The 21,257-nt window shown below is 41.5% G+C and overlaps 2 protein-coding genes across 2 annotated transcripts in view; one reads left to right on the forward strand and one right to left on the reverse strand.

Annotated features, from left to right (window-relative positions):
* LOC118453403 (uncharacterized) overlaps nucleotides 1-20,436 on the forward strand; it is a 61,987-nt gene extending 41,551 nt beyond the window's left edge. Inside the window, exons 9-22 of the mRNA XM_087841201.1 lie at nucleotides 14,625-14,698; nucleotides 14,815-14,874; nucleotides 16,239-16,283; nucleotides 16,373-16,432; nucleotides 17,418-17,480; nucleotides 17,642-17,692; nucleotides 17,784-17,846; nucleotides 17,957-18,058; nucleotides 18,337-18,373; nucleotides 18,631-18,650; nucleotides 18,759-18,799; nucleotides 18,946-19,012; nucleotides 20,057-20,097; nucleotides 20,196-20,436. Of these exons, the coding sequence (XP_087697327.1) occupies nucleotides 14,625-14,698; nucleotides 14,815-14,874; nucleotides 16,239-16,283; nucleotides 16,373-16,432; nucleotides 17,418-17,480; nucleotides 17,642-17,692; nucleotides 17,784-17,846; nucleotides 17,957-18,058; nucleotides 18,337-18,373; nucleotides 18,631-18,650; nucleotides 18,759-18,799; nucleotides 18,946-19,012; nucleotides 20,057-20,097; nucleotides 20,196-20,288 (817 nt within the window). The 3' untranslated portion in view covers nucleotides 20,289-20,436. The remainder of the gene's footprint in view (nucleotides 1-14,624; nucleotides 14,699-14,814; nucleotides 14,875-16,238; nucleotides 16,284-16,372; nucleotides 16,433-17,417; nucleotides 17,481-17,641; nucleotides 17,693-17,783; nucleotides 17,847-17,956; nucleotides 18,059-18,336; nucleotides 18,374-18,630; nucleotides 18,651-18,758; nucleotides 18,800-18,945; nucleotides 19,013-20,056; nucleotides 20,098-20,195) is intronic.
* LOC148102762 (uncharacterized) lies at nucleotides 1,732-13,866 on the reverse strand. The gene is made up of 3 exons (XM_087840778.1): nucleotides 12,157-13,866; nucleotides 4,280-4,380; nucleotides 1,732-1,965 (listed from the first exon to the last, which is right to left on the reverse strand). Exons 1-2 carry the CDS (start codon nucleotides 13,114-13,116, stop codon nucleotides 4,312-4,314), a joined length of 1,029 nt encoding a protein of 342 aa, XP_087696904.1. The 5' UTR covers nucleotides 13,117-13,866; the 3' UTR covers nucleotides 1,732-1,965; nucleotides 4,280-4,311.
* Nucleotides 20,437-21,257: the final 821 nt, after the last annotated feature.

Consider the following 21,257-nt stretch of genomic DNA (forward strand, 5'->3'; position numbering starts at 1 on the left):
TGGCATTTTCCAGAGAAATGTGGTTTCAAGAGGTAAGAAATTTTATATTGTGTGTCTACCTCCACTTTTTTTTCTGTGTAGCTCATTTCATATGAATAAATCTAGTAATTCAGTCATCTCCTTTATATCTGGAAAACTATACAACACAATAACAACATAAAATATGACATGAAATAAAAAATAATTATCTTTTAAAAATTTACTAACATATATGATGGTATTAAGTAATAAAGCAGTGATACAATGGAAGAATTAGTACGTTTCTGCAAACACTTTCCATTTTTAGCCACATAATGAAGAAACGGTTGGAGAGAGTAACTAAAAAATGAAACATTTTTTTCATCTCTTTTTGCATTTAGACAAAAAGGCAACATCACAGGTAAATCAAACCATATGCTGGTAATGCACATTCACTGCACTCTTAATGCAATATTTACATCCTCATTAAACAAACTGCATTGTTCTTTGTCTTATGTTTAAGATGAGTGGAAATCTGTGGTAAGTGTCAAAAATAGAGGACTACTGTTTTCAAAACATTTTACTTTATGCAGTGATTATTTTGTCTCTGTCCACCTAACATGTTTTTGAAATAATTTACAGGCTGATTATAACGACACCTTCAGTATCATCACCTACAAGTGCAACACTGGTGAGCTGCCTTTTCAGTTTCTGAACACAGGCAGTTGGTCACTCTGGTTTTCTACAGAAACTTAAATGTAACATACTATTGCAGGCATAAATCTTTTACATGTGATTTTTTTTGACATGTCAAATATAAAATATTTCAAATCAATACTTTGTGTGATGAAGAAAAATCATTGTAATTATGTAAAAGCAGTTAATTTGTACCTGTCTGTTTCTTTTCTGTAGAGTCATGGCTGCACTTCAATCCCTGTCCAGCTGTACAGCCTTGATAAATAAATTGTGCAACTTTAAAGAACACAATCCTTTTGTCTGTGTCAAAAGCAGATGCGTGTCACACATTGTAGAGGTGTGAAATGTGATCTCTATTTCAGTAATAACCACCTTAGTGGCTTCCGTGTTCTCATAAATAAAATTACCTCCTAGAGAAAAAGGACAGGAACTAAATTTGTACTCACAACTCATCACTGAAACTTTGTATCTAATTTACATCTGAAGCAAGAACAAATTTAGATTGCTCAGTGACTAAAGAGGCAGACCTGTGATGAGTGTAAAAATGTTTGCATAGGTGAGGATGAGTTCATGCTTGAGTTCCACCTTGGGATAGTGCAATGTTGAACATCTTTATGCATACTCAATCATGTATCGTTCTCCCACTGAAAAAGCTACGTCCAACTTTTGAGAATGTTGAACATCGTTTCAACTGTTGTTTAGTGCGGACTTTTGTGCAGATGTGTATGATATGTTGTAGAAGTGTTAAAATGATATCTATTTCAGTAAAAACCATCATAGTGACTTCAGTGTTGTCATAGATACATTTATTTAATAGAGCTAAAGGGCAGGAACTAAATTTGATTTGACCTCTCATCACTGAAACTTTGAATGTATCTACATATGAAGCAAGAAAAAAATTAGACTGCTCAGTAAAAAGGGCAGAATATCAGGTAACAGGTTTATCAGGTAACAGCAGATACAAAAGATAAAATATAGAGCGCTTTACTGTCTTATGAACTAACTTATGAAGTCTTCATGTGTTGCAATGCTTTGAAAATAAATGCAAGTGATACAAGTCTGGTTATTTTCCACAGTAACAGTTTGGTTTCCTCTTTATTTATGCATCACATTGTACAGAAATAACATGTTGTAACTGAAGTCCTCAACACAAGATTAGTCATTCACACTGTTACCTTAAATTCACCTGTGGTGGCAGTTTGCATAGAGAGGTGGAGCACATGGGCAGTGCCAGGAGAGGCCCACTGCCACAGCTGCATCTGACACTCAGAAGGCTGCAGCTCATGTTTAATTAAGGAGACTGGGTAACATCTGAAAAGATAGTGTAAAAAAAATAATTAATCATTAAGTCGAATATACAAGTGAAATAAAGTGTGAAAACTGTTTCAGACTGTGAGTGTGATGCGGGACCCACAGCAGCAGGGCTACAGCTCACAATAAAGCAAGAGTGTACAGCAATACAACACGAAGGGTAACACGTATACAGATGAACATCAGAGAATAAATTTTGGAGATAAAATGTAGATTTGAAGTATGGTCAGAGTGTTGTGGAAATGATTGCACATTTACAGCTGAACATGAGCATATAATGTTTACATGTGTGCAGATAGGGAGGCCTTTAACCCACACAAATTCAAAGTAAATGACGCTCAAATGTGCTAATCTTATTATCTTCTTTTCACCCCTCTGCTGTGGTTCTTTGGTGCTCAGTAAAACACGTATGGATACTTTCAAATGCTGCAGTTTTGTGGCCTTCGGGTGATGCGCAGCGCTCTTGCTTCCTGTCTTTTTAGTGTGAACAAGTTCTGCAAAATGAGAATCAGTCTGTTCAGTTTGGCTGTTGCAGTATTCAGCTTCATCATGGCTGGACACCTGCTGTTTGCCATCCTCATGAGTAAGTTAATTCTCTGTAGATTTCAACATAAATGAACTCAGGGTCATCTTCGCAAATAATCTGTAACCTACATTTTTCATGGCTGGTGATTCTATGCAGGTTAGTTTATTGAGAAACTATTGTTCTTGTTGGATTAAATTAAATCTGCGTTTATACAGACTCAGAGCAAGAACTAACTCAAACTTTAACAGTTCAATTGTTTAATTGTTACATATGTGTTATTATCCTGTTATTAACACATGCATGTATTTCCCTTGTTAGACATGTTATTTCTGACAGTTTCCTCTTATGACTATCAAGTCCAAGGTCAGTCTGCAATTTACAGTTTTAATTTCAAACTGTTCTTTTAGCATCATATGAACTGATACAGTCTGCAAATAACTGAACAAAGTTTTCACACATTGTTTGTTTACAACAAATCTCTCTCATTCAGAGTGTTGCCATAATAACCTTTTAGATATTTGACATATGTATTTCCCTCTAATCTTTCAGCTCTTCTTCCACCAACACTGACAGTGAACACAGGATTGATCTCAGAGACAGACTCAGTCACATTACACTGTCAGGCACCAGCATCTGCCTCAGTTCATCACTGTTATTTTTATACTGGGGAGCAAAAAAGTAACAAAGGCAACTCATGTCTGCAGACACTGACAGGAACTGAACTGCTGTTAATGTCACATCAGAGATCACCTGCTGAGGTCAAAGTCAGATGTTTTTACACAGAGAAATATGGAGCTGTGAATTCTCCTTCACCGCACAGTGACACATCCTCCATCACCATACAAAGTAAGAGACTCTTCTTCCTGTGATTGGATGTATTATCATACAGTATGATACAGATAATTTTAGAAGGCTTTAAAAAGCCTCTACAGATTATTATCTGTTTTATGTTTAGGAGAGAATGTTAACGTTAGTTGTAAAATATGATGACTGAGTGTTACAGTAGGACAGTTGTAATTATCACCACTGTTGTTGTTGTTGTACTGGTAAAACATGCAGAATACGTGGACGATAATTAAAAACGCTCAGTTGAATTTCAGCCTGTTTGTCCATTAAAATTCAAAATTATTAGAAGTGGTGGTTACAAGAGTGCAGCTGTGCCAGAAGATGTGAATAAAGTCACAGTTGAGCTATGATTAAACTCTTAGTAAGCCATTTTGTAAGCGTTGTAAATATTAACAGTGTTGAGCATGTGCTAGTGGTGAGCAAGGCTGCAGCTCAGGTTGACATGAAATCATTAATAATGTACTTGGTCACAACCCTTTGATCTCCTACACAGATCTCATCTGTTTTTAATATTCAACCATTGCTGTTATTTTCCAAGAAGTGGTAGTTTACAAAGACATACAGTGGTCTAAAACCCTTCCTGTTTTCCTATTTTTCAAACAAATGTAAATATTAGACAAAGAAAACACAAGTAGTCACAAAATGCAGTTGTGTTTATTATTAAAGACTGCTGTGTATTTTTGTTAATTTCGTGTTTTATAGGTGTTTTATGAAAACCTCATCTCTGCAGTCACTTAGTGTTTCCTCTGGCTCTGAAAAAAATCCTGAATTTTAGGATTTCAATTGATGTTTGTAGTTTAGTTTAACAAACATGACAGTTCTGTCTGAACCGAGAACTCAAACTGTCTGTAGGGGAAAAGGAGAAAACGCAGTTAAGCGACCTGTAGAAACAGAGCAAAGGAGTTACGAGAGACTGCACAAGGAATAAGTTAGAGAGCTTACTTGCCACACATTTAGAGGCTTGGGAGAGGTACTTAAGGCTGGACATTGAAGTGGGGATGATGTGGACCCCAGGCAGCGCAGGTGAGCAGGGAGGATGAGGTCTGGAAGAAATGAAGTGAGGTAACATGGAGAGTCAGCCAGGACAGCTCCAGACTGAGAATGGCTGGGCAGTGAGGGTTGCAAATTGTCAGGAAGCAGAGGAAACGACGATGCGTGAATGTCGTGCAAATCAAAGTAGTACATAGAAGCCGGTTGATGATTTACTACTTAAGGCAGAGACAACAATCCGACACCTTACAGCTGTCACGCTGCTCCTTAAATACCCGACAGATGACTCCCAATGCACCACAGGCAAACACAAGAAAAAGTATTATACAGAACATTATTAATGTTTTCTTTAGATTGAAAAAAATACTTTTTATGTATTTAATAGGGGTGCAACGATACACAAAATTCACGGTTCGGTTCGGTTCGATACTTTGGTGTCACGGTTCGATATTTTTTCGATACACAAAAAAATGTTCATGTTCACTGCACATTCTGCACCACCTCTCTGTGCGTTCATCATTTGTTTGAAGCCAGCTCACCTCCTGCAACCACTTTTCTGAGAATACGCGCTTCTTTTGTGGTTCGGACTCCTGACATTTCTTTGGAGGTGGAGGAACATCAAAGTAACTGCTTAAAGGAGCTTCTTCGACATCTTTAAGAGTTCTAAACAAATGTCTGTCCTCCTCCTGAAAATCTTATGTATGCAAACACGCGTTGCAACTTTTTTATTTTGACAGCGAATGCGCACCTGCGGACCACTAATGTGTAGACCTGGTTATTTAGCTCGTCATATTGCAGCCACAGAAATTCTTTTGTCCATGAAACCATAAAGCTGCACTTTCTTTTTGCCTTATAGTCTGATTTGTCATAACTTTTCCGTTTTGTGGTAAGCTTTTCTTTGGCTGTCACTTCTTCACCCTGACCTGTCTTATTTGGCTCAGCAGAACTAAAATATATATCCTGCTGCTTTTACACACGCACTCACATAACGCTCAGCGATTCTCTGCGCGATCAACCTCTCACATGTTTAAGCTTGCTGCCGGAGATTTCACTTGTCATGTTTGCATAGTAAGCTAACGATTGATAAGACGATGTCAGAGGAATTGGTGCGCAAATTATCATCACTCACCAATCAGTACTGTCGCTCTCTATACACAGTTCGCGCGATTGCAAAGTGAAAGCAAAAAACAAGTGCAAATTCAAACAGGATTTCAATATGTCACATATTGACAGTGGCTCACCGATGCCAATAACATAATTACCCAGCTACATTTCCGAAAGAATGCAAAAGCATTGACATATATTTTTCCTTCCTACGATAGGCCGACGAGCAGAGCAGAGCAGCCCGACTGGAAAAATCGCTAGCCCCGGGACGTCGGGCTAGCGATTTTGCGAGCCCTGTATCTGATTGAGGAATCACTCATCTTTGGAAAAGAGAGTTTATTACAGAGAAATGTCTCTTTCCAAAATAAAAGCTATACTATACGCTTCTTCTGGGCTATATTCTCAGCAGCATATTAAACATATCAGGTCCCCATAAGGAGAATCATGTGCTAACGGCTGTCTAAATGACTCGGGTAAAGTTTGTAGCATGCGTGTGTAACCGGTTTCTGCTTCATCCCGCTGCAACAGCTCGGCCCAAACAGACTCCTCGACTCTGCGTTGTGTTGTTTTTTAAAAAGACAAGGAGTCTCTGATCGATCGTTGCCACTTTATTTCCTGAATGGAAACAACGGTTTTGTATCAGTGCAAATGGCTCGCCACACACCGCTCCGCACAGCACACTCTCGTATGGCTACGGCAGACTGGCAGCGATTACTGCAGCAATATTACAATTTTTAATATACAATAAAATAACAGCAACAACAAATGATGTACCTGAATGGAAACAACGGTTTTGTATCAGTGCAAATGGCTCGCCACACACCGCTCCGCACAGCACACTACGGCAGAACATCCCATTAGCATTCCGCTTTAGCATACAGTTTTACACAGTAATAAACAAATGAAAAGTACATAAAACTGGTGTTGGACATGTGTCCACTAAGCACTTATTACACTCGGTGCACATCAACTAATCAAACATGTTTTATGTGTCTGTACTACTTAGCTATATCGTGTGCGGAACAATACAACTCACCTCTTGTATGGCTACGGCAGACTGGCAGCGATTACTGCAGCCAGCCTCACCTAACCTGCCACACCGAGAGGGGGGGGCGCTGTTTCCCCATTACACTGACATTTGTGGCAAGTGGAATAATACCACATAAACACTGTTACATTCCCCCCTGCTGAATTCCACTTGCACACTCAAATAAACAAACACCACAAACAAAAAAACATCCTAAAAAAAAAAACAGGTACACCACAGTCACCATAACACAGAGGACAAAAACCCAATAATCCTCAAAAAAAAAGAACAAGATAAAAAAAAAAATCCAATAGCTAATCCACAGCTATTGACATGTGATAAATCTGTTCAGTAATACCAGGTCGTACAGTCACAAAGAAAATTCAGTCAGAGGACTATCCCCAAAGGAAGTAGAGGAAGAAGTTGGCCAGACCCCTTCCAAAAAAAATAAATAAAATATGCCAGTTACATATTTCATCACATCATAACTGTACACCACTCTGACACAGAAAAATCAATGACAAATAATCAGTTCCAATTCTAAAGATCAAAGTCCCATTTCAACAACAATAGAATCAACTTGCAGTTATCAACAATATTTAAACTTTAACAGGTCTCTGATGCATCATTTCAATCAACCTGGAAACAGGCTTAAGTAACCGTCCCACTCTCGATCTAGCACGGGTCCCCACCTTCCCGCTAACATCAGTCGGATCTGCGTTGGGTGGAACAACTGTGGCTGAGACATGACCCTCAATAGCAGCTTCATTGTCCTGATCACCGTCAGTAATGGCTGCCAACTCCAAAACAGAGGAGGCTGCAACTGGGGCCACAGACATAAGCAGGTCAGAATGTTGACCACCAGAGGTGGCATCTACCTGCTCCTCAGTGTCAACAGGGGGAACACTGGTACAGGCAAGCTCTTGATCTATAATGCTGCCTTCTGGTTGAGTAACCTCTATCATCAGCGAGTCGCTGGACACTGCAGACGGTAAGTCAGACACCCAAGCTCTCGTTCTGTATTCAGCCGTGCCCACCGATGAGTTGCAGACAGCTTCTCCGTCGCATCCAACCATCAGCGAGCCAGACTCAGAAAGCTCATCTCCATCATCTTGAACTGAAGCACCACTGAGAGGGAGGAAGTTCACTGGCATTATCAGGTTGCGATGCACAACTTTCACTTGCCCCGTGGAATCATCCATCAGCTTAAAGGTGTGACTCTCATCATTTTTGTCAAAAACTGTATAGACAACACTCTCCCAGCGATCAGCAAGTTTTCTTTTGCCACGTCCCTTTTTGTTGGCCAAAAGGACGCGATCACCAATCGCTACTGGGGCTCCCCGCACTTTCCGGTTGTAGAGGTCCGTGTGACGCTTCAAATTTTTGCGTGCCACCTCCTGCGCCAAATCCATGGCCTCTTTGAGGTCCCTCCTCAATGTCTGGACATATCGATCATAGTTCATGATGTCTTGGTGCTCAATAACAGAGCCAAAGATCACATCAATCGGCAGTCTTGGCACTCTGCCAAACATCAGCAGAAATGGCGCATAGCCAGTTGTCTCATGGACTGTACAGTTATAGGCGAATGTGAGAGCTTTCAGTGCATCAGGCCACCTTTGCTTGGCTCTCGGGGGTAATGCACGAATCATGTTGCCCAAGGTACGGTTCATCCTCTCGCAGGAGCCGTTTCCCATCGGATGGTATGGAGTCGTGTGAGACTTCTGGACACCTGCGACATTCAATAGCTCGGCAATAAGCACACTCTCAAAATTAGCTCCCTGATCCGAGTGAAGGCGTTTTGGGAAGCCGTAGATGCAAAAATAGTTATGCCAGAGTTGGTGTGCTACCGCCTTAGCAGACTGATTGGGGCATAGAAAGGCCTGAGCCATCTTAGTAAAGTGGTCTGTGACCACAAGCACATCCACTGATTTGTTCGCCGAATCCTCCGCAGACCAAAAATCTATGCAGACCAGTTCAAGGGGCTCTGATGTTCTGATGTTCTCCAAAGGTGCTCTCGCCTCTGGCTCAGGCGACTTGCTAACAACACACCTTCTGCAGCACCGTACATACTCTGACACATGTTTGGCCATACCAGGCCAGTAGAATCTATGCCTGGCCAGATAAAGTGTTCTTTGTTGTCCTTGGTGACCGGCTTCATCATGGACGCCTTTCAGTACAGCGAGATGCAAGGTTGGCGGAACAACATACAGATAAGTCTTCGTCTTTGTGATGGGATTCTTGGAGACTCGATACAGCACACCATCTCTCACAGTTAACTTGTCCCAAGCCCTTAGAAGTCTCTTCGTATCAACCGGTTCACTTGCCCGCTCCCTCCTTGAGGGTCTCCGTCCCCTTTCCACATAGGAGATCACTCTGCACAACACATCATCACGCCGCTGGTGTCCCACTAGGTCATCATGCGAGAAGGGCTCAGAGTCAGACTGGTTTGGCGTAAGCACAGTCTGCGAGCATTGGGGCAGAAGGAGAGCATGTGGCCACACCCTGGACTCATGTTCACAATGGGCCTGGAAGACAGCTCCCACCTCAGAAGATGTCAGCATTCCTGTCTGTGCAACAGCCGTGCACTGCGAAACAACAGGCTGGTCATTGCTTGAGGCCTTATCAGCTGAGTGAACAGACCATCTGAAGGCCTCCTGAACCCCACCAGTGGCAACTGCCTCTGCTTCTGCCAGAAGTTCCTTATATGGAACCCTTATCAACCGGTGTGAGGCCCTGGGGTGCACGAAGGGCTCCCTGCTCAGCGCGTCAGCAACCACATTTTTAGGACCAGGAATGTACTTTATGTCAAACTGGAAAGGCGCTAGCTTTGCGATCCACCTCTGCTCACATGCATCCAGTCTTGGCTTAGAAAGTATGTAAGTGAGAGGGTTATTATCCGTCCATACGGTAAACTGATGACCCCTCAACCAGTGATGGAACTTGTCGCACACCGCCCACTTCAATGCAAAGAACTCCAGCCTATGCGCTGGGTACTTGGACTGTGCATGATTGAGTGTCTTACTGGCAAAGGCGATCGGTCTTGATGTAGAAGCTCCAGCAGGAACTTGCGACAACACAGCACCAAGGCCACTGCTGGAGGCATCAACAGAGAGCAAAAAGGGCTCCTCAAAATTAGGATGGGCCAAGAGCACTCGATCCAACAGGGCCTGCTTCAGCTCATTGAAAGCTGCCCTGCATTCATCCGTCCAGTCCTCCTCACACAGCTTTGTACGCACCAGCCGGTGCTTTCGCCGTGAACCACGAGGGCCTTTATCCCCAGATGTCAGCCGAAACAGAGGTTTTGCGATGGATGAGCAGTTCTCAATAAATTGCTGGTAGAACATTACCATCCCCAAAAATGAGCGGACCTTCTGTTGGGATGGTACACTCGAACCCTCTTCCATAAGGTCTGCCTCTGCAAGGGATGTAATGGATGCTATTTTGTCAGGGTCTGACTGTATCCCATCAGCATTTACAATGTGCCCCAGGAATTTCACAGACTGTCTCAGAAAATGGCACTTCTTTGGAGCCAACTTAAGGTTGTGAACCTGGAGTCTCTGGAACACCATATGCAAGCGCTCCAGTGCCAATTCTTCTGTCGGGGCAAAAACCAGAACATCGTCAAGATAACACAGCACACTGAGGAAGTTCTGATCCCCAAAAATGCCTAGCATCATCCTCATGAAGGTGGCCGGACTGTTGCACAGTCCTTGTGGCATACGATTATATTCGTACAACCCAAATGGAGACGTAAATGCCGTGTACTTACGGTCCTCCTCATGCACCTCCACATTATAATAACCCGAAGTCAAGTCCATTGTGGAGAACAATCCGTTTCCTCCCAAAGCAGCCAGTGCGTCAGCTGGATGCGGGAGTGGGTGAGCATCTTTGACAGTTCTAGCATTAAGCCAGCGAAAGTCGTTACAGATTCTCAACTCACCGGACTTCTTCCAAACTAAGACCAGGGGTGATGCAAACTCACTGCAAGACTTCCGAATTATTTCCCGTTCCTCCATGTCATTCAGAGCCTGTCTTAGTTTTTCATAATGAGTTGGCGGCACACGTCGGCATGGCAACCGGAATGGCTTGTCATCCACAACTCGAATTCGATGTAGGCAGCCGTTAGCCTTGCCACAATCCAGCTTGTCTCTCGAGAAGATAGACTCAAACTGGGCTATAAGGCCAACCAGTTTTTCTTTGCCAGCCGGCGAAACTGCACATGAATCAATGTCAATATCAGACAGCCCCAGATTTTGCAGCACTGCATGTAAGGGGCTACAACCACTTGTCACCTCCTGTGAGGGTGAATCATCTGGCAGAGTGGAAACATCAGTAACTAGACTCTGCTCATCATGGCACCAAGCTGAGCCAGTAGACCGTTGCATGTTCTGTTGCCAGTAGGAGCCAGTGGGGCTGAAGTTCTCCACTGCTGCACAGGGGGACACGTCAGCCAACTTCATGTTCCGTTTCAGTGTTATCGGCTTGTCAAAGGGGTTCAGCACTTTCACAGGAAGCCACCCATCACTGTTTAGATGCGCTACAGTTCTCCCAACCATAACTGACCTCGGTCCAGATCTTGACCCGGTGGGCTCTACAACTACAGCACTGCCCACTTCCCCATTATTCATTAGCTGCAGCCTGCCCCAAACAAGGTGTTCTGTCAAGGGCTCTAATGTTACAGCTCTCTTCAACTTGACAGTTCCGATCTTATCACCAACATGCCCTGGGGCCACCACCCCTGACATTGAACTCAGCAGATTTTTATCAGGCTGTTCTTCAGCACTCAGGGTCTTGCTGCATTCCTCTCCTAAATGTCCCTCTTCCCTCAGGCGATTACCCAGATACCTCATTAGGTTGCTGCCCAAAATGAGGTCCTCACTCTGCCCTGCAATCACCAACATTGGCACAACAACTTTACAGCTATACATCTCCACCATAATGTCACACACACCTGATGGAACGGTCCTCGAACCACCACAGCCAATCAGGACGACATCCGTGGGTTGCAAGGTGGGGGTCTGCAGCACTGCATGATGTAATAGTTCGGGCACCATATTGGTGCTGAGGGTGCAGGCCATAGAGCCACTGTCAAGCATGGCTTTAACAGAGACTTTGCCCCCCAGGGTCACATTTTCATAGAAGAGCTCATCATGCTGTTTTAGTCTGTGTGTGTTCTGAAGAATGGGTCTCCGGCCTAGCTGGCGCTCCTCACAAACAGTGTGTAATACAGATTCTAATTCATCAAAATCATCTTCTCTGGGGGCGATTTCAGGCCTAACACTTGCCCCCTCCACATGTAGGCCATCTAGTTTCCCAGCTGCTGGGTGGCTGATTCAGGCCCCCTGACTCTGACAGACACAGCCCTGGGGCATTGAGCCCGTGTGTGGTCGCCAGCATGGCAGATGAAACACAGCTGATGGGCTCTACAGTGGTGATACGTAGAGTGTTCAGTGTCACCACAAATCATGCAAGGCACAATTTTGTGTGTTTGGTTCCGGGGGACCTTTACATCATCCTTAGCAGGCAGTTTCGCTTGTCGAGGCTGCCCCTCCAGGACTTTCTCTAACAGGGCTATCACATGATCAAGACGATCAGTAGGTGGTTTTGCATGAAGGTCAGTAAGTGATGCTGGGGTAGAGGTTGGTGATGGTGTAATACACTTAATGTTGCCTGTCGCCTGCTGCACATTAGGACTCACCTCCTGTTGCTGAAAACTCAAGGCACTGACTGCACTAAACTGAGGGGTGCACTTCCGGTCCTTGCCATGCTCCAGCAATTTCTCGTGCACATCAGCAACCGTCCACTGCTGCAGGGGCTTGCACTTGAAAATAAGAGACAGTTCTGAGTCTGGGCAGTGACGAATAAACATAGCAGTCAGCTCTTTTGTCAGATATGCAAAGGACTTATTTTGTCTCTTCAGACAGTCTTCTGTCACCTCCATGGCTCTGTTCAACCTGAGCCAGTAATCAAACGGTGTTTCACCTGAGTTGGGTAGTGTTGCATAAAAGTCAGCTAAAGGCATGCTTGAACATGCAGTGTCACTGAAGTGCTGCTTTAAGATCTCAAAAATGGGCTCTGGGCCCCTCTCAAGACACACAGATGGCTTACTACGTATGCCCACCTTGACTATTTCTCGTGCCCTCCCCAGCAGTTTACTTAGCACATCATCAGCTTGTTCAGCAACAGGTACCCCTCTTCTCTTAAAAAAAGTCATCATCATTTCCTCCCATTCCTGAACACTGCATGTATCACAGCCATCCCCTCTAAAACACACAGGTTCTTTAACATCAGACTTTACAATCACATTCAATAGTGAGGGTTCTGATAACACATTATTGGCAGACCCAAAAACACTGTTTCCCACTCCAGAGCCCAACCGAGATTCAAGACAAGAGGCAATGCTTTCCCCAATAGAAAACCCAATTTGCGTTGCAATCTCTGCATAAAGGTTCTCTTTTGTGGGACTGGTTTCTGATCTAGTATTTTGTAGATCATCACAGTTCACATCAATAGGGTTTTCATTTAACTCAGCAAGGACAGGCTTAGGTGTGGATGAAACTGGGGCTGTCAGCAACCTTGATCTGCCTCTGCCAAATGAATGCAGAGGGGTAAAACCAACTGCCCCCCTTCCCCTGCCAAAACTGGGAAAATCCGCCATGGCTCAGCAATGTGTCTCTCCCTTTTTTTTTTTTTCTCCAAAAAAAAAGAAAGCACAGAGCCCCACCCCGATGTCTCTAAAGAACGCAGAAAATGGCGGGACTAAGAAAAGCCAGTCTCCCGCGACTTTTCCACCTTCCAGGAAGTAGACGGCCCCGTTGCGGTCGCAGGATTGCAGGAGCTTGAGTCACGGCACCAGTGTAACCGGTTTCTGCTTCATCCCGCTGCAACAGCTCGGCCCAAACAGACTCCTCGACTCTGCGTTGTGTTGTTTTTTAAAAAGACAAGGAGTCTCTGATCGATCGTTGCCACTTTATTTCCTGAATGGAAACAACGGTTTTGTATCAGTGCAAATGGCTCGCCACACACCGCTCCGCACAGCACACTCTCGTATGGCTACGGCAGACTGGCAGCGATTACTGCAGCAATATTACAATTTTTAATATACAATAAAATAACAGCAACAACAAATGATGTACCTGAATGGAAACAACGGTTTTGTATCAGTGCAAATGGCTCGCCACACACCGCTCCGCACAGCACACTACGGCAGAACATCCCATTAGCATTCCGCTTTAGCATACAGTTTTACACAGTAATAAACAAATGAAAAGTACATAAAACTGGTGTTGGACATGTGTCCACTAAGCACTTATTACACTCGGTGCACATCAACTAATCAAACATGTTTTATGTGTCTGTACTACTTAGCTATATCGTGTGCGGAACAATACAACTCACCTCTCGTATGGCTACGGCAGACTGGCAGCGATTACTGCAGCCAGCCTCACCTAACCTGCCACACCGAGAGGGGGGGGCGCTGTTTCCCCATTACACTGACATTTGTGGCAAGTGGAATAATACCACATAAACACTGTTACACGTGCTTGTTGTTTTTGTCTGCTTCCACTTGTCTTTGCACTAGGATGCTATCGGGTAAATGTGCAGTCATATTCGTTGTGTTCCCACTAGTGCTGTCAGCCTTAATCTGAAATGAGGTTAACGCCACAACACGGTAAATCTCCGTTAACGAGCTACCGCGGATTGCCCCGTGTGTGGGGCTGGACAGCGTCAACACATTAACGAGCTAACTGCGCTAACACACTAGTTCCCACTCATGTAACTGAGCATTGCGTGGCACATCTGACATACTGTTTTACTTTAGTCCATGACGCGCTTACCTTCAGGGTCATACGTCACATGAAGACCAAAATAGTTCCAGACGCCAGATCTGAATGAGGGTGGGGGAGGTTCAATTTGCCATGTTGCAACGAGCTTAACTTCTGTCTAGCTAGCTTGCCCTGCGCTCAGTGAATCTGTGTTCGACTACTCCGCCTAGGCTGCACTGTCGAGCGCAGATCCACTGAGCGCTCAACACAGACAGCACCGTCAGAAGGAAAGTTGATAAAATAAATTAAAAATGTTGTATTGTTCGATACATATGCGTACCGAACCGAAAGCACTGTATCGAACGGTTCAATATCGATACGAGTATCGTTGCACCCCTAGTATTTATGCAACACAACTGAGTCTCAGCAATCCCAGTGCTTCCAATAATACCACTGCTGTAACCCCACCATCAGGTAACTAAATTACTGATATGTTATGTGTGACAGTAATTAATCAGAAATAGAAAAGTCTGTTAATCTGAGCCCTACAATTAGTGTGACCTTATAAGTGCATGAAAAATGCACTTCAGAAGTTTCAAAACTTCAAAAGCCTGAATCAAACCATACCTCACAAACAAAACATCAGGTAAGTAAAAACAATTAAACCATTTATAAAGTACATAATATTTTTGTTATTGATACTGTAATACTGTATGTTTTAACCACATTTTTTCTATATACCATGATACAGCAGCTGTGTGTACTTTGTGCATTGATTAAATTCTCAGCATGTTAACATTTTAAATTCATTCAGATCTCAGAGTGTTCACTCTGAGTTAAGCATATCCATGATTAGAAAAAGAAAGTCATCATCAGTTGAACTCCACAACAAGGACACGTCCTTGTAATCAGTATATAAAGGACCATGTCGCCATTTTAATTCTGATAGATCTGGAGAGGATTCATCATTAAATCTGTTTGTAAATAAATACAAAACTGTTGTTTTTCATCCTCACTTCTATAGAGTATTTTGTGATTTCTGAAATAAAAATGCTTAATAAGATTTACAGAAAAGCACTGCTTTAATTTTCCAAAGTAAAACCATTAATAACAATAATATCAATAATATAATAATATCAGCCTTCACTGAGAGATGTTGACTCTTACAGCCATAGCAGAAATATTTTACTTTTCTACTGATACTAATAAGAGATAAGCAACAATAACTGCTTTATATGAAAAACAAACAAAACAAAAAAATACACAGCAGCTTTCAGTCTTTAATGAGTGTGACGTTTTATCAGTAAAGGAAAACATGTTATAAATAATACATGTTGGTCAGGTGGATATAAGATATTTTAGTATGATTTTTGATGGATGGGTCATTTTAAATAAGATGTACAGATGATGTGGGGATAAAGTAATTTCCACAGTAAGATACAGCAAATGTTTCCTGTGCAAAAAACCTGCTCACTGTCCCCAGAGTCACAGTTAGAGAGAAGTAGACTAGATATTATTTTGAGCTGATAATAAATCCACAGTGTCCACTGGCTCTGTCCTTTCTTTACCACTGAATGATAATAAAAGGTCTCATCTTAGATACCTTTTATTAGTAGAATAACAATAATACCAATGATTCCAATAATTTCTCTTCTTGGATTAATAAGGAACTCTGTCCATGTGACTGTAAGTGCAACACCACAGGCACCAAGCGCCAGAGAACGAGAACGATAAATATTTAACAGACATATAAAACATTTTCAGTAAAGACTCAGAGTAAAGGTGGAGGTAAAAACAAATTTTATATTTTAAAACAGGTCCCCAAATACTCCAGTTTGAAACAAAGTGGGGGATGACTGATTAACTTATTTTGCGTTTAGGGTGGAAATGCTGCAGTACTGTGATAGTAAATTTGTTTTTAGTTCTAAAATGTCTTCTTTTAAAATGACTGTGTGCAAGGAAAAACATGTCATGTTGATTTATTTGTCTTCTTTTACTCTGTTGTGAAAAGCAGAATCAAGAGCGACCACCACAAAGTCAACATCTACCACAGCCACAGGTAGGACATAGAGTACATTTAAATATCAGTCCAGATCACTTCTTTTTTTCACACCACTTCTTAAAATGATCTTAAACATGTTTGTGCAGCAAAACCGCAGCAAAATACTTCCACCTCTACCACTTCTGTGAACTCACCGTCTAAGTCAGGTAACTGATGTGTTTTGTGTGACAATCGTTAATAGCACATTTAAATAGGCTGTTAGTGTCAGCCTCAGAGTCAGCGCGACCTCAGCAGTTAAAACACATGTTTTGAAATCAGAGGTCATGAGACAGGATCACAGGTAAGATTGTTATGTATGCATCAAAAATTCAAAAGTAAGCATAAACATTTGCTAAAATGTGCTTCAATGAAGCAACAGCTGAGCCATTAATTTAGCAATGGTTTTTTTTTATCATAAATTTGTAACTTCCTGCAGGTAAAGAAAGAGCCTGTTCGTGCAAAAGCAGAGGAACTAAGTAGAGTGACAACAGTTTCTTCTTTTTATGGCTAAAATTACAAAATGTTTACTGAAGTAATTCTGTCCTCAGAGTTAGCATCAGTTTCCCAGTTAGACGCATAGTGAACATGCTCACACAGTCAGGCACAGAAGTTACATTAACTTGATTTCTATTATAATTACGACTGTCTACTGTTTGGTCTCTACTGTTATTTTGTTCCTCTGAGGTACGGGGATTTCTAAAACTGAAATAACACAGGGAAAATAAAGAAACCAACACATTTTTATCAGAGCAAAGCCTACATGTTTTCTCTTATCTGTATAACAAAAGTTGTAATCATTAAATTCTCTTAGCTTAATTATTGTTCCTGTGACTGCTGACCAAGAAAACTAGAAGTACTGTTTCGAGTGTAACAACAAAAATAACCACCAGAGGGACACAAAGACAAGAACTATTCAGCATCTCCAGACATTTGCACTCATATTATGTCTGCACTAAATTTACAACAATAAACAAAATATTCGAATTTGGAACAAAGCAGTGGATCAACTGATTAACTAACAATACTGCTGGGAAAGAAATAGTTAGTCATTAATGTGATAATACTTTTGATTATTTGTTCAAAATGACTTGATAACTCAATCACATGTCAAGTCTATAAAAAGTCTTTAACATTTTTTGTGTATTTATGCAGCAGAATCAAGTCTCACGGCACTCAGGGCTTCCATTTCTACCAGTTCTGTGGATGTATCATCAGGTAACTAAATTACTGAGGTTTTATGCATTGTAGCATTATTTAATCAGAATTTATTGATTTTTTTTATTAATGCAATCCTCCTCAAAGCAGAGACATGGAGCTTTGGTGTAATATATTATTTTGTTTAGTTTTTAAATATGCTTTTATTCTAAACATTGTAGAAGAAGTCTCAAGAAAAACAAACACAAAATCATCATTTACCTTGACCACAGGTACGACATACAATTCATGTGAATATTAACACTGATCATCACACATCACTTCTTAAATCTTAGATCTTAAACATTTTTTGTGCTTTTACAGCAGAATCGAGTCTCAGCAGTTTCAGTGCTTCCACTTCTACCACTTCTGTCATCTCACCATCAGGTAATTAAATTACTGATGTATTATTTGTGACAATAGTTAATAAGAAATCAGAGCAGACATTAATCTCCTTTTCAGTTAGAGATGAGATGTGTTTGCGGTTTCCTAAACAGGAACGGGGACACTGACTGTTGTGTTGGTCGTCGTTGGTTCTGGTGTAACTGTGGGCGCCATCTTATTGGCACTGGCAGTTTTCAGATCTAAAAGAAGAACTGGTGAGATCTCAATCAGTTAATATGTGAAAGTGTGCAGATGTATATGATAGTTAGAGTGTAATATTAACATTTCACGCTCAGTGGATTAATACCGACTACAGTGTCTTCTTCTTACAAGCAGTTTTGTAGTCAGATTTGTTGTTAAAGGCTCTTCTGTTTCACAGACGTCTCACTGAATCAGAGCTTGTCAGTTTGTAATTAACGACTGTAAAGCTGATCTGATGCCCAACATGACCCCAGCAGACTAACTGTCACTTCTTTATTGCTGTTTATTCCAGAAGGATATTCTCTAAAGAGGCAAGAAACCTGTTTTCAGCAAGTATTTTTTTGTTATCACTTGTATAGACAGAAGTTAAACTTACTGACAGAATTATTGGAAGAGTTGTGGATTAAATGCCTTGCTCAGGGGCAGTGGGGGACTTCAGGGCAGAAAGTCCATTCACTTTCCTGTATCAAAAAACAGTCTTTAAAGTACTAACCAAACAGAGTAATATGATGGATCTATGGAGAATATTCAGCATTTATATGATTTTTGTTTAATTTTTAAATGAATTTTCCTTTTTTATGTTTAGGACAAGAACCAGCATCCAAGGTATTGAATTCATTCAGTTGCAGCAGCAATGTGTTGTTGATTTATACAATATCAGGACAGTATTTATACACTTGTTAACTTAGCTTTATTATTTACCTACTGCTGCAGATGACTTTGTGTGCATGGCAAATATTGACCCTGGAAGAATGGTAAATGAACTAAAATGTTTGTCAAATTCTACACTAATATAACAAAACGTTCAAAAATTGAAATGCAAGAGGTTTAAGGGTAGGTTAACTTTAATGTATTATTAATGGATTTTCTCATTTAATGTCCTCTTTCCTGCTGCATAAAGTTACCTGAAGGTGATGATGGAGCCTACAGTGTGATCACTTCAATACCCGATGCCAGCTGTGCTACCGGTGAGCTGTTTTTATTTATTTTTATTTTCCTTTTTGTTTTACACCTACTTAAACACTGTAGTGCAGGGTGGAAGACAAATTTCAATATTGTAATTATATTATTATACCACAGCTGTGGGAACTTGTTTTATGTGGGGGCAGGGGGTTTTGAAGGGATGACGTGTGAAAACTGGGGGTACCTCAACAGCAATATGAAAATAGATATTTATATAAATGTTGTAAATTGTACATTGTTATGCATGTTTGATGAAACGTGTTTGAAAAGTAGTTCAATATGGCAGCACCTTATCTGCAAAGACCTTGTAACATAACACACAACTACACAGTTTTTAATTATATTTGTGAACATCCAGCATCCACCAGGGGGTGCTGCAGGACCCTGAGTGTCCCTAATCCCTGCAGTCCCTACTGCTATATAAAGAATGTACAATATGGTAAATGGCCTGTATTTATATAGCGCTTTTACTAGTCCCTAAGGACCCCAACGCGCTTTACACATTCAGTCATCCACACATTCACACACTGGTGATGGCAAGCTACATTGTAGCCACAGCCACCCTGGGGCGCACTGACAGAGGCGAGGCTGCCGGACACTGGCGCCACCGGGCCCTCTGACCACCACCAGTAGGCAACGGGTGAAGTGTCTTGCGACCTAGACAACGACAAGGACACAATGACCGAGACTGTCCGAGCTGGGGCTCGAACCAGCAACCTTCCGATTACAAGGCGAACCATCGCCACGATCACCCCATAGATTCCTCAGTTTATCTGCAGGTTTAGTTGTTTAGTTGCTGTGTTTCTTTCCAAGTATGACAAAGTGAATACTATATCATATAAAGAGTTGCACCAATGAAAAAGCAAATCTTTCAGTTACATTGTTGCTTTTATCTGTTGCATGAAAAACACCAACAAAAGATCCCAATGTTTCAGGTCCTCTTAAAGAAAAAAGCGCAGGAATAGAACAAAAATGTATTACTTCAGTTCTTCTTGCACTTTGTATCTGTCTAAAACAGCAGTTTTAGGTTGTGATTCTCTTAATTGCAGGTGCTCAGAAACTGAATAAACAAGAAAGGAAAGAGCAAGATGTAAGTGAGACAAAGTTTCAGTAATTAAGATGTTTGTTATTTGGCTTTGAAGATGCGAGCCGTAAATGACTCTTACAGCTGTGTTCTTTCTTTTCTAGTTTGATATTTATCATCCATACGCCACCATCTCTGAGAAACCAGCTGCACCAGTCTCACAGGACATGACCTACAGCATGCTGCAGGCACATTAATGATGCTTATTATTTTATTTTCAGTAATGGCACCAAATACCCACTGTCACTCTGTCAGTACTGGAAATGTTTTTTGTCCCTTGAACAAACTGTATTCTGCAGAAACTGCAAGTTAAGATTGTAACCGTGTTTTTGTTCTAATCAATGTTAGCACAACATTTTGTAATTGGATATATTCTGCCTGGTTAATGTCAAATTGCCATCTGTGTTTGGCTCAAAATTTTTGCACAGCATTTTTCCTGAAGCTATTTTTTTGCATATAGTGTATCCAAGTAATGACCCTTTTCCACTTTTGTATTTTATTCTATTAAATATTTGTTAGACACTGGCAGGAGGCTGCTTTTGTATCTGGGTTAGGAACAGTAGGGGTTACTTTTTTGTTTTTGTTGCTTTTGCTTTGACCAGAGCTGAGGGCCTAAAGTGGCCGTAGCTGGACTGTAACGGTGGAGACTTTCTCTTCAGTGGTTAGTGGTTGTCAGTGCAGCACTGGTTTGAACTGCACTGTAGTAACAGTGTGTGTAAAACTGAGATGTACATTCGAGGTAAAGTAATTCCCTGGACCTCTGCTTACAAGAAAACCACAACACCAAACTGGGATTCAAACGTGTGTGAATATTTAAAATGAATATTAGTAAAATAACTTCTTAAGGTCCTAATCAAGTATAACTGTGTGTTATTTCTACTGGTTTGAAATAAATATTCTCTTGGTTAAATTCCCATGATGGCGTCCCTGTTATTTAAACTCTAGAGCTCTTTACTGCCACATGTTGCCACACAGACATCTGGGAAACTAAGCCCATGGCAACAGAAATGACACAAATGTACTCATGCTTGTCTTTATTTCACTTCCTTTCTTGTTCTTTGATCTAAATAAAACTCATAAGTAGTTTCAAAGGGCTGTTCATGTTCATTTGCGCCGCTGTGTAAAAACGTTCATTGTTGCTGTGGTTTTCCTGTGAAGTTCCTTAA

This window comes from Neolamprologus brichardi, chromosome 5 (assembly GCF_056152115.1).
Source record: "Neolamprologus brichardi isolate AB-2024 chromosome 5, ASM5615211v1, whole genome shotgun sequence".
NCBI classification, from domain to species: Eukaryota; Metazoa; Chordata; class Actinopteri; order Cichliformes; family Cichlidae; genus Neolamprologus; species Neolamprologus brichardi.

Bases quoted from the DNA above. Each gene is read 5' to 3' on its own strand.
- LOC148102762 (XM_087840778.1), bottom strand. From the start codon at position 13,116: ATGGCGGATTTTCCCAGTTTTGGCAGGGGAAGGGGGGCAGTTGGTTTT. The intron at 4,381-12,156 runs GTGAGTCCTAAT...CATTTCTTCCAG, and splicing joins TGAGTTTTCAGCAACAGGAG to ACCTCATCCTCCCTGCTCAC.